Source organism: Xenopus laevis, chromosome 7L (genome assembly GCF_017654675.1).
Source record: "Xenopus laevis strain J_2021 chromosome 7L, Xenopus_laevis_v10.1, whole genome shotgun sequence".
In the NCBI taxonomy this organism is placed as follows: Eukaryota; Metazoa; Chordata; class Amphibia; order Anura; family Pipidae; genus Xenopus; species Xenopus laevis.
Window position 1 is genome coordinate 85,814,855 of NC_054383.1, and position 13,662 is coordinate 85,828,516.

Sequence of the window (13,662 nt, forward strand, 5' to 3'; positions counted from 1 at the left end):
CTTAAAGGGGTACTCAGGCTTCCAAACCAAAATTTGATAAAGAGGCCCACATAACACAGAAACCCCTTAAACCCATCACAGTTACCTGTTTCTTCAGAAAGTATGAATAAATGCTATTTTCTATGCTGAAATTCAGCTAACAGTTCTTCTCTTTCTGCATCATTTGAAATCCTGGCAGGGAAGGAGGGACTAAACACTGATGTTACAAATTGTAACAACTTCTCCACAGCTTACAGACAGCATGCACAGACAGCATACAGCATGCTACATAACCCACAAAGCATTGCACTGTGACGTTCCATTACTAATTGAAATTGTGTGTTCAGGGAATTGTGGGGTTTGGAAGATACCGGCTGAGGACAAATGGCTGCTGATACAAAGTAACAGTAGTCAGCCAGCTCAGCAAAGTAGTCAGACAGATCAGCAGGAGAGCAGGGGGCTAGGCCTAGGGAACTGTTCCAATCGATTAAGAATCACGAAAAGTCAACATTTTTTTAATTGATGTATATTGCAAAGTTGCTTGAAATTATGTTTACTTTTCAAAAAAGCTTAAGTTGTGTTTGTGCGGAGTTCCCTTTTGATGTGACAGTGTCTGTGAAACCTTGGCTATTATGCCCCTGAATCTTTAATAGAGGGTTAACTGTTCTGTGATAAAACTCAATAAAACACAAAATTCCACATTAGATAAAATCAAGAAGCTAGAAGGAGTGACAAAAACAGATGAAAAACATGTTTATTTTTACCCACAATGCACCTTGCACCCCCAATTTCTGCATTACCTGCACTCCCAGTGCTGCATATTGGAGGGACAGTATGTGAGAAGGCTATGAATGTGCTGCTGGAGAGTCCTACATGCCTACAATTCCCTGGCACACATCATTCTTGCTTCTATGTCCTATATCAGAGTTTCACTCCAGCTCAAGGAGCCCCTGGCAATAGTATAAAAGTCCTCATACACTAAAGATTGCATACATTTCAAAACTGTTCTTATTTTAGATTTTGTCCTCAAGATGGCTCTGCACTTAATCATATAAAAACACTAAAGCTTAATGTTCTAATGAACAAGCCTGTAAAAATATTCATGGATACAAGGATAGTTGGCTGAAGCACTTGAAACGTAGGTAGCATGGTACAAGCACATAATGAGTAAAAGTAACCAAAGCAATGATTGGGGTGGGGGTACTACACATACCTTCCATTGTTCTCTATCACTTACAGCCATGCACGGGGTTTAGGCCTAATGATCTCCCACAGATATGAGTCTGCCCAACAATTGTGCCGTGTCCGTTGTGCTGAGCTGAAACCTTATGAAGCAAAGGACAGCAAATGCCAAGGAAATATTGAGTATGGTTTCCAATAAGAGGCAATAGTAACTGCAGCCAGTGTGCAGTAGGGGTGAATAATGCCAAGAAAAATGGAAAAGCACATTTTCAGACAATAACTGAGCATGTACGACTATTCACATTGATTATCATTATAATTACCATGTTTTCTTGCACCCCATAAATCCATAAATGAAGTTAGTTCTTAAATTACAGATCTAATGTAGTCAAATGTCAATATTGAGAGTTGTCTAATGATTCCCTGCAGTCTGAAAGCATATGCATTAGCATACCTCATATTCATTAGTCTCTCCATAAAACCAATATATCTGGAGGCAGACAGGAGAAGCCCATTATGGTATTAGGGAAGATTTCCCCGAATTATTTTGCAGTCTTACTTTTCAGATGACAAGAGAAGTAATTATTGCAAATCACACAGTCCCACTGCAGACTTACAAGTTCTCTCAAGTTCTTTATGCTTTGATTTTTTTTGGCTTTTCCCCAGTAGAAATGATATGTGTTATATATATAAACCACACTGATCTGCAATCCTCTCCTCCATAATGAATGCCAATATTGCCTCAGAGGGGGAAAAATTCCTTCCTGACTCCAAAATGGTAATCAGACTAGTCCCAGGATCAACTTGTACTATGAGCTATCTTCCATCACCCTGTATTCCCTCACTTGCTAAACACCATCCAACCCCTTCTTAATGCTATCTAATGTATCAGCCTGTACAACTGATTCAGGGAGAGAATTCCACATCTTCACAGCTCTCACTGTAAAAAACCCTTTCCGAATATTTAGGCTGAAACTCTTTACTTCTAATCGGAATGGGTGACCTCGTGTCAGCTGGAAAGACCTACTGGTAAATAAAGCATTAGAGAGATTATTATATGATCCCCTTATATATTTATACATTGTTATCATATCTCCCCTTAAGCGCCTCTTCTCCAGCGTGAACATCCCCAATTTGGCCAGTCTTTCCTCATAGCTTCTCCATACCTTTTACCAGCTTAGTTGCCCTTTTCTGGACCTTCTCTAATACAATAATGTCCTGTTTGAGAGATGGAGATCAAAACTGTTTCTAGATGGGGCCTTACCAGTGCTCTATACAGTGGAAGAATGACCCCCTCCTCCCGTGAATCCATGCCCCCTTTAATACAGCTCAAAACCTTATTTGCCCTTGATGCTGCTGACTGGCATTGTTTGTTACAGCCAAGTTTATCATCTACAAGGACTCCAAGGTCCTTTTCCATAATGGATTTGCCTAGTGCAGTCCCATTAAGGGTATAAGTATCTTGAATATACATCCCAGGTGCATGACTTTACATGTATCAACATTGAATCTCATTTGCCACTTAGCTGCCCAGATTGCCAGTTTGTCAAGATCATGTTGCAAGGATGCCACATCCTGGATGGAATTTATTGGGCTGGATAGTTTTGTGTCATCTGCAAACATTGATACATTACTTATAATACCCTCCCCTAAGTCATTAATGAACAAGTTAAATAAAAGTGGACCCAATACTTCCTTGTTTTGTGACAAAAAGTCACCGGAGTTAGCTCCCCACCCCTAATTTGCATATGCAAATTCTTATTTGGTTCGGCTGAATCCTGTCTGAATCCCGAACCGATTCCTAGATTTGGTGCATCCCTGGAACTAATAGCCTAGTAAAAGACCCAGAACCATAATAAATATCATACATAAATCACATGCATGTAAGATAACAGCAAAATGCCTGACATAGATCTTGTAATCAGCATTCTCGTTGAAGAATTAATCAATAGAATGCATTTTGGTGAATTTCTTTGGCATGTGTAATTGTGTTTTCTTCAAGTCAAGCCATTGACAAATGGCCTGCGTAGCCCGAAACATTGCCTAAGGCATTTTAAATAAAGTTTTTCACCCTTTTCAATAATACCGGAGTGCTGCTGTTTTCATTGGATACATGTAAAGTTTGCCCTGGCAGGGGGTACAGCTTCCACCTGGGGCTGCAAAGAGCATAGTCCGCTTTTGAAGCACACCTGAACCAAATGGGTTTTTTTCAACAGAACTAGGGGAGATAGGCCATTATGGTTGGATTTAGATCCCCTTTCATAAATCACTCCCATAGTCTCAGCTTCACCTGAGCAAGTTCTAGTCCTTGAAGGATGGTGATGTCAGCCCACTCTATAGCAAGAGAACAATAAATAGTATTTATATAGTATTTTTTATAAAGTGACAGGTGCAAAGGAAGATTGGGCACAAACTGTACCTGTACAGTAATTATTTACCATACCAAATAAATCATTGACATAATTTCTCATAGACTCCTTTTTATCCAAATAGGACTGATTTTTAAAAATGATTTCCTTTTTCTCTGTAAAAATAAAACAGTACCTTGTACTTGATCTAAACTCAAGATATGATGAATCTTTATTGGAAACAAAACAACCCTATTTGGTTTATTTAACGTTTACATGATTTTCTAGTATACGTAACGGCATGAAGATCCAAATTACAGAAAGATCCATTATCCGGAAAACCCAAACATTCTGGATAACAGGTCCCATACTTATTACTACAATTGTAAAATCTAGCAGCTTAATTAGTAACTGAGCTGTTTAAGCCAATTGTCAAGGAAGAAAGAAAAGCATTAGTGTAAAATGTCCAGTAACATCCCTTTTAGGGGATAATGGTATATGAAGGGGCTTAGAGTAGAAATGCTGTGGTTACTGAAGTCATAGGTGTTTTAGGGATAATTTGTATAAAGACCTTCACCATATTTTGCACCGAAACACTAAATGCCAGCCAATACCTTTATGCCAGGCATTAGCTTTTGGCATGTTTGACATGCATGCTGATCTTCTTTTGAAATGGCCACTGATATTGGCTACTATACCCTCAGGAACTGGTATGCAGATGAGCCGTCCTGTGGCAGCGAGGCATGTGTAGTGATGTACCACCAGCCTTCTGCTCTCCCTGGTGTTGGTGGACTCTACAAGTTCCAGTGGAACGATGATCGGTGCAACATGCGCAACAACTTCATATGCAAATATTCATTAGGTTAGTTCTTTATTACATGAGTAAATCTGTCTGAGTTCCATTATGGAAAGTTCTGGTCAGCTGAAGGCACCACGCAAATGTGGATTTATTCAATGGCTGATAACAAAGGTGTACAATGAATCTAAATTGTATTGTTTGGCAGATTTTGTTCGTTTTAGGCCCATATACTGTACAATGCATGGCCAATTTAAATTAGTATGTTGAACCACAACTCAGCTGTTGGATGTTCCAGTGGATGTTACTTAATGTAGGGAGGGTCTATTGTTGCTTAGCAATGTGATGTCATGTTTGACCTGTAACCCTGTGTGATTTTCTTCTTCCTCTTCCTGTGTATGCTCTCTATGAAAAGTTCCTGTTGCAGACATGTTATGCTGAGTTCTATAAAGCAACCGAGTTACTGTTCATACAGAAGTTGGTGTGTCTGTCCTCACTTACATAGAAGCTGCACATGCAGTTCAGATCAGCTCTCTGCTCTCCAGCTAAACTGGCCTGTGTGTGGCAAGCTATTGGGATGCACTGAAGACATGTCTACAATTGGGTAGACATAGTGTTAGGTGGCAAATGTACACTACCTATGAACAAGTGTATTTTAATTCCTACTAGACTGGTTGCATTTTAACATTTTTATTAGGGATGCACCGAATCCAGGATTTGGTTCTGGATTCGGCCTTTTCCAGCAGGATTCGGATTCGGCCAAATCGTTCTGCCTGACCGAACGTATTCCAAATTCAACTTTACATATGTCATTTAAGGGTGGGAAGGGAAATCACACGAGTTTTTGTCACAAAACAAGGCACTAAAAAAAATGTCCCCACTTATTCCTTTCCCACCCCTAATTTGCCTATGCAAATTAGGATTTGGTTCGGTATTCAGCCAAATCTTTCACAAAGAATTGTTGGATTCGGCCGAATCCCAAATAGTGGATTCGGCACATCCCTAATTTTTAGTGTTTTAATTTACATAATTTGAAAGTTCAAGTATGTATTTTTTTATTCTAGAAAAAACAGATCATTCCACTACCAAAACTCCCAAAATAGGTGAGTATGGGAACTGCAATTAAATATGTAATTATTTATGGAAACAGTGTGAATGAAGGGGACATAATAAATAAAACTGTGTCTGGTGAAGAACTGAATAAAGCTTTAGGCTATGCGTAGTGACACTAAAACAGTAAGAGAACTGACGTCAGAAAGAGAGTCACTAATTTGTATGGATTTAAGATACAGTGTCTTTATTAGAACAATGCAATATGCATTACATTTGACCATAGTAGAGATATTCAGAATTATTCTTTAGAGAATGGCTTTGTGATTTTGTAAATTAAACCTTTACCGCTCTTTCACTGGGTTTTAGCTATTAATGATGTTTTTTTTTTATTGCTTTTCTGTTTTCTCAACTCTGAAACAGACACAATGAACACTGAAGATCCAGAGGACTCAGTTAAAAAAATAAATGGAACAGCCCAGAAGATTGACGGTACTCTACCAATTCATATCAAGTTATACAGTGAATGTATTTTGTATGATACAGGCTAGCTAGAACTCTACATTTTATATGTATTTAAAAATGAAAGAGCAACTTAATAACATGAACATTACCTGTCCATTCTGAAACACTCTTTTATCATTCTTATTCGATATATGTTAGCTCTGTTCATGATTGTCTCACAGTGTGAGTCTTGATTTTAAAGCAGATCTTTGCATTATGTACAATAGAAGACTTCTGGCCTTTACAATTGTATGTGTGTGCGCTAGAGTCCTGCGCAGAACCAATTTCTAAGACCTGGACCCGACCCAAACACGCAGCCCACGACCCGAACTGCAACCCGCATATTTACCCACTTTGATCCACTACCCGACCCAGACCCGCAAATGCCTTATCTGCAAACCAACCCGCAACCCACCAACCACCATCAAACAGGAAGTGAAGTTGCTGCAAACCGGAAGTGGCATCATCAAAAGTGGGCAGGGACAGAAACAAGTCTAGTGTGCGCTCTATTAGAGTAATCACATCCATAGAATTGTAAAGATCAAGAAAAAGATATACAGTAGCACGCCTCACCAAAAGTTATAAAACATTTGTATCACCCACTTGCGATTTTCGTTATTAACAATTTGTAAAGGTTTTTTACAGTGAGAGCTGTGAAGATGTGGAATTCTCTCCCTGAATCAGTTGTACTGGCTGATATATTAGATAGCTTTAAGAAGGGGTTGGATGGCTTTTAGCAAGGGAGGGAATACAGGGTTATGGGAGATAGCTCATAGTACAAGTTGACTAGTCTGATTGCCATCTTGGAGTCTGGAAGGAATTTTTTCCCTCTCTGAGGCAAATTGGAGAGGCTTCCGATGGGGTTTTTTGCCTTCCTCTGGATCAACTAACAGTTAGGCAGGTTATACAGTATATTGACATAACAGGTCCAACTTGATGGATCTGTGTCTTTTTTCAACAGAACACTATGTTACTGACATCACCAAACTCACATCAGAGCAGAGTGAAATTAGTGATTATTGTGGTGACCACAAAAGTTTAGGATAGGGACCCCCCATGTCACTTCTACGGTGATTGTAGCAATTGATATACAAATTATAAAAGTTGTATAAGCGTATCATACAGGTTTAGTGTTTAATCTTGTTTCTTATATAGTAGCACAGTTTGAAACACCTACTAGTAGTTAAAATAAATAATACAAACAGCTCCAGTTGCTGACCTTTCTCTCAGAGCCTGGAGCAACTGGAGCTGTTCTAGGGGACTAAGAAAGTTCACTCCCTGACCCCCGTCTTCCGATCTGCCTGATCACGACAAACAGAGAGAAGAGGTACATGTTGGCGGGGGTAGGCAGCGGAGGGGTGTTACATACTTCCCAACTGTCCCGTTTTGATCGAGACAGTCCCGATTTTGTCATGAAATGTCCCAAATTTCACTTTGATCTCTGCACTGAACAGCCAGAAACATATACATAGTTTCTAACTTGATTGTATTTTGGCAGAGAGCCCATAACTGCCAACCAGGTGCACTTAGATACTTTTGTAACAATTTAAGATAAGCAAATAAGTAGTTGTAACAATTTAAGAGAAGCAGGTCTCTTGGGGAAACTGAGACTAGCAGCTTAAAGGGCAATTCACCTTCATTAGCAAAGCTGTAATAACACATAAAAAACACAGAAATGTGTTCAGGCTTTCATAACCTGCCAAATTTTGTAAATGGTAATTTTGTGTATGGTCATTAGGAGGTGTGGCCACAAACATGTGCATGGTCAGAGTTTTCAAATCTTTTTGTTTCAGAAAAGTTGGGAGGTATTGGTGGCAGCTGGGGAGGGGGCTGTACTAGTGGGGTGTTGGGAGAGGAAGGGGGCCCTACCCCTCCAATCAGATGCTGTATGCAGGGCAGTTTGTGTGACCCTCACCACTGGGTCTGACTGGGCAAGAATGAACCCTTTGAAACAATGAGACATAATGCCAATTTACACTGATATCTTGAGAAATGGAAATGCATCAGCAAAATGACACACAGAGAACAACTATATTTGCTATACGCATCTTTTAAAGATCTGTTTGTGAGGTTTCTGCTGCTGACTGATCCTTTAGACATTAGACTACTTTGCCTATTAACATAGCCCACAGCTGGAACCTGGACACAATATGTCTTTGTAATAAAGTGATTTTCCATTTATTAAAATTCCCATTCATGGATCTGTGAGTGTCTGCTATAAATCTCTAGTATGAATTACCTCCTCCAGCTCCAGGGTTCCCCTGTGTGAATAGGTGCCCTTCCAGTATTGATTGAGCCGTATAATATGGATAAGCACAAGGGACAATGGATAAATAGAACAAAAGCAGCACTATGGCAATCATAGGAAGGCAAATGAATGATGTTCAACAATCATGATACATAAAAAGTCAGATTTCAGAGTCATTTGTCAAAAGAACATTTAGTGCAATATTATATGCAATATCTTGTGGTAAGTGATACAATTATTCATTGTTCATTCTTTTATGGCATTTCAGAGAATGTTGTCCATTACATCCTTATCGCTGCAATCCCTCTACTCACATTATTTGTGATATTCATTGGAGTTCTTTGTTGCTGTATTGCAGAAAAGAGGCAAGTATCTTATTATGTTATCAACTATTTATAATACACAGGAGCTATGAATATCCTGTAAAATACATTATCCTATTTGTCTGTGTATTCTTCCTCCCGTGGTCAATGAATCAATTCATATGGTTTCCTGCATCACCTCTATGCTGATGAGGCTCAGAATTTCACTTGTCTCCTAATCTCACACAGATCTTTGTAACCCAGGTTTCTTCTTATCTATCAGATACATCTGCTTCGATGTCCCAGTGCTACTTTACATTAAATTTGTCCAAGACAGAACTGTCTCTCTTTCCCACCTCCAGCACTCGAGTATCCCAGCAATTTCTATTACGGTTATAGGTAGATTTATTTTAGATAAGGTTACAAATCTAATGTAGGGGAGACCTTTGCTGATCTTTCATGTTCATAGAGCTATGGACAGACATAATAGACAGCAAAACCAATTGTAGAATACTGAGAGCTGAAGAACTTCTACAACAGGAGAACTAAAGTTTAAAGATGAATGCTTTATGACTTTGTAACCAAGTGCAAATATTTATATATATACATACATACAGGTGTGGGACCTGTTATTAAGAATGCTTGGGACCTGGGGTTTTCCAGATAATGAATCTTTCTGTAATTTGGAACTTTATAACTTTTGTCTACTAGAAACTCATGTAAATATTAGATAAACCCAATAGACTGGTTCTACTTCCAATAAGGATTAATTATGTCTTAGTTTGGATCAAGTACAAGGTACTGTTTTAGTATTACAGAGAAAAAGGAAATCATTTTTAAAAATTCGGATTAATTGATTATAATGGAGCCTATGGGAGATGGCCTTTCTATAATTCGGAGCTTTCTGGATAATGGGTTTCTGTATAACGGATCCCATATATACATATATATTCAGATATTCAGAATTTTCATATTCGTGGTGAAACACATTCCAATCGGACGTTTTGGTCCCACTTGAAAAAGTTCCCTAGGTGGGACCAAAACATCAGATTGTAATGTGTTACACCATGAATAATAAATTTTGAATCCTTCTACAATATATATATATATATATATGATGGCTGTTCTGCTTAATTTTGTTCAACATCAGGCATTCCATGGCAATTTTAGCCTGTACACACTGTATGAGGTAATTGGTCCATTTGGTTAATTTGACCACATGGGGTGCCAATTGGGTCCTGCCTAGTATGTCTAAAGGTGGCCATAGACATGCCATCTCCCGACCTGCCACTAACCATTCCAATCAAATAAAGTCCTAAAAGAACAGATCAGACGATGTTCTGCCCCTGACAGCAATCGTACAAAAGTTATGTTCGACAAAAGCTGGTGACAGTCTCCAACTGATATCGTCAGATCGGCAATAAACGCAGAGATATTATCAGCAGCCTACAGGAAATTTCTAACCTGTCTGATCAACTGACAACCGATCACCAGCTCACGAATAATGACGGGCCACTCCACACACAGCCGAAAATCGTATGAAACTGAGATTCATACGATCAAACCTTTGCGTCTATGGCCAGCTTAAGGCCATCATATGACCTAAATAATAATAGCCTGAACTCTTCCATCAAATGATCTTTCCACCCAGGACTAGGGATTTTGCCTTGTTTTGTGGTGGAAATGACGCCCATACACTTGTAGGCAACCTGGTAAAAAGAAATGAAGCAATCTGGTAAGTTGGTGTTGGACAGCACATTTGGGTTACTTTAAGGGAAAATATACCCCCTTTTTTGGACTTGAGCTCATTCATCTAGGTTTATATAGAAAAGGTGCATAAACACTATCTGAAATTACAGAAATAAATATAAATGTATTTTATTATACACAGACATACCTGATTCCACAGATTGAAAGAAAACCATGAAAGCCTTGTCTGTGCTCACAGTGGCAGCTCCCCACCCACATAGGCTCACAGTGTAATGCAACCCCACCTTCACCTTGTTCTATTGCAGAATGATGGATGGTGCACAAATTCTCTGGAAAGCAGAATCCACCACTTTACAGTGGAACAGGGTAGGGAAGGTTGCATGAAATATGAACCCAAGACAGGTGGACCCAATAAGCAGACAGACTAACATGGTTTCCTCTGGCATCAGGTATGTCTGTGTAAAAAAAAATATATTTATTTTTGCAAGTTCAGATGTGTGTTCATGCAGCTTCTTTTTACAACTGAATGAGCTCATGTCAAAAATGATGGCAGCTTTTCCTTTTGATAATCTATAAATGAGAAGCCATCTTAAAAGATTACTGCAATTTCCTTTTGAAGTTCTGGAGTAATATCCATTTTAACTTATAACCCACAATTAAAGGGGACCCGTCACCCACACCTGAAAATCTGTATAATAAAAGTCCTTTTAAAATTAATCACGAAACCCAAATTCCATGTTGTATTAAAACAACCATACTGGTTAGAAACTTATTTAAAACTCTCAGCTGTCAATCATATGTTGCATGCCCCTCCTCAGGGCCGCTCCGACCATGAGGCAAGGTGAGAATCTTGCCTCAGGCGGCACGGAGCGGCCAGTTACCAAGGGTGGCAAAAAGCCGCCTCTGGTAACTTTAACTGGCTCTTCTAGTGCAGCGAGCGCATCAGTGATGTGGCCCCTCCTCCACCCGCTCCGACGCTGGAAGTTAGAAGAACGGAGCAGGAGGAGGGGCGGCATTGAGCCTGCTGCCTTAGGCGGCAGCAGCCCCTGAAACGTGCCTGCCCCTCCTCTATGCCTTAGGCTCCTGGATTCTACTGATTGATTCACTTTGGTGTTCCGGAGTAGTGCCTCCCCGCTTTTTGAATTTTCTGTATGATCTAAAGCTTGTCTTAATAACTGTGTCCACAAAATGGCTGCTGCCTGTTTCAAGTGATTGTGAATTCCAAGACTAAAAGAAACAAGATTTAAATAATTTATTTAGTGTAAGTGAAGTTTATTTTGCTTGACTTGACATCATGAAACAGGATTTGGAATTATTTTTTAGGTTGTCAGGTCTCCTTTAAGAAAGTTCCATTGCTCTGACCACTTATCTAGACTTATTCCTGGTGCCTGGAACTGTCTAGATAGCCTGTACTGTTAGATCTACATGAATATACTTTCATCTTTATCTAAACTTTACTTCAGGAAAGAGAGAAACAGTGAAACAGCTGTTAAAGAACCAAGCTTCTGGATGTCTCCAAACCGTAGGAACAGTCCAAATCTAGAGGTTTACAGCGTCATAAAGAGGCAAAACGAGGCAGACTTGACCGGGACCAGGCCGGATATCCGCAATTCTTCATTCCGAGTACAATCAGGGGAAAACTCTCCACCAGACAACCTCTCTGGGGACTATGATAATTTGGAAAGGAACCACTCAGAGAGCGGCTTTGTGACACTGGCCAGCACAGAGAGTGGATTTGTTACTAATGAACTGTATGAACTGTCTAGTGAAAGATTCGGCAGGAGCACAGAGTCTGGCTGGGTTGAAAATGAAATCTATGGATATTAAAATTAAAAGAAAAAACTATATTGAAAATGAGCAGATGTTCAGTGGACATGCTAACTATTTTTTCATCAAAATATTATCTTAAATTTGATTCTGCTATTTCTGAATGGAATAAATGCTAATCATTCTGGACTGCAATATTTACTATCCTATCCCTTCTAAGATTCCATGGGTTTGTGTTAAAGGAGAAGGAAAGCTACGGAGGCATTTTATTGCCAATAGATTAGCTGCAATAGTGCAAGCTAGAATGCTATATTTATTCTGTAGAATGTTTTACCATACCTGAGTAAAAAGCTCTAGAAACTCTCGGTTTGTTTAGGATAGGAGCTGCAGTATTAATGTGGTGTGACATCACTTCCTGCCTGAGTCTCTCCCTGCTCTGGGCTCAGATTACAGTAGAGAAGGGAGGGGGAGGGGAAGAGGAGAAAACTGAGCATGCTCTTGCCCAGGGCAATGAGGTTTAAGCTGAAGGCAGGAAGTCTGATACAGAAGCCCATGTGTACACAATAGAAGGAAAGAAATGCAGTGTTTCTTTTGACAGGGGACTCATAGCAGCACTACTTTGGGGGGTTACTGGTATATTTAGATGGACCTTTCTGATAAGGCTTACTTAGTTTTAACCTTTCCTTCTCCTTTAAAGAGAATATGGAGAAAACAAGTTAGAATTCAGTGCCCCTATAATATATTGGATTAAAGCAAGATATTTTGTTCAATTACACAAATGCAGTTCTTACATGCTGAAATAGTTCTGTTTATTTGTGATATACAGTAGAACCCCCATTTTATGTTTTTCAGGGGACCGGGAAGAAATAATGTAAAATTCCGGGAAAATGTAAAATTAGGGAAATGTGTTAAAGTAACTTTTTCTTCAAGTACTGAAAGGAAATAAGCACAGGAGTCTGTTTTACTTTGAAATACAATATTTAACGGTTAAACATTGCAACACTAATTTTACACTATTGGGGGGTCATGTGCAAGGTCTCTCTGTCAGTCACATACACAATCTAAAGCAATAAGTGATTGGTGCAGGACTGTATAAGGGGCAGACTCATTGGAATTGACTATTTACAGGCAGAACCATGGCAAATTATACATCTGTTAGTATTTTAAACCTCTTTATTTCACTAATAATAATATTCATAGAGGGAAAAAAGCAGTTTTAGAGTACATCAGGACAACATTTCAGGGAAAACATTACTCAAAATCAGCGAAATGCACCCATTGAAATGCATTATAAATTGGTGGGAGCACAAATAAAAAATGTAAAATGCTTAAAATCAGGGTATTTAAAATTGAGGTTTCACTGTAGGTACTTTTTATTGGAACTCAGACATTCGCAACTTCCCACCAAAGAATTAGGTTGTATCTCCATATACAGAGGGCACTGCAGCCTGGTATATTACCAGCATAAACTAGATGGGCAGCCAATGCTCCTCTTAATATATATATACTGTATATAGAGAGAGAGAGAGAAATTAAGAGTTAATAGAGTTAAATACATTCAGGGATGGAATCTTTATTAATCGTACTGTATGTGGCAGAATAAGAAACATTTTGGGCCCAATGTTCAACTCTGACAACAGGCCAAACACTTACAAGTCCAATTTGCATCAGTGCAACAACCAGTGTTCAGCATTGCAATGAAACTGAAAAGTTCATCTGTATATATAACACAGTCCATCTCTCCCATTTATCTCTCTTATATCGTCCATCTCTCCC

At 39.1% G+C, this 13,662-nt stretch overlaps 1 protein-coding gene across 2 annotated transcripts in view; it reads left to right on the top strand.

Annotated features, from left to right (window-relative positions):
- The window catches only part of LOC108695833 (layilin-like), a 30,780-nt gene extending 18,633 nt beyond the window's left edge, over positions 1-12,147 (top strand). The window contains exons 4-8 of one of the 2 annotated variants that reach the window (XM_041569288.1): positions 4,214-4,371; positions 5,370-5,408; positions 5,779-5,847; positions 8,376-8,472; positions 11,583-12,147. In XM_041569288.1, the coding sequence (XP_041425222.1) occupies positions 4,214-4,371; positions 5,370-5,408; positions 5,779-5,847; positions 8,376-8,472; positions 11,583-11,946 (727 nt within the window). In that variant the 3' untranslated portion in view covers positions 11,947-12,147. The remainder of the gene's footprint in view (positions 1-4,213; positions 4,372-5,369; positions 5,409-5,778; positions 5,848-8,375; positions 8,473-11,582) is intronic. The other variant, XM_018224790.2, reaches the window with a different exon arrangement.
- The last annotated feature ends 1,515 nt before the right edge of the window (positions 12,148-13,662 follow it).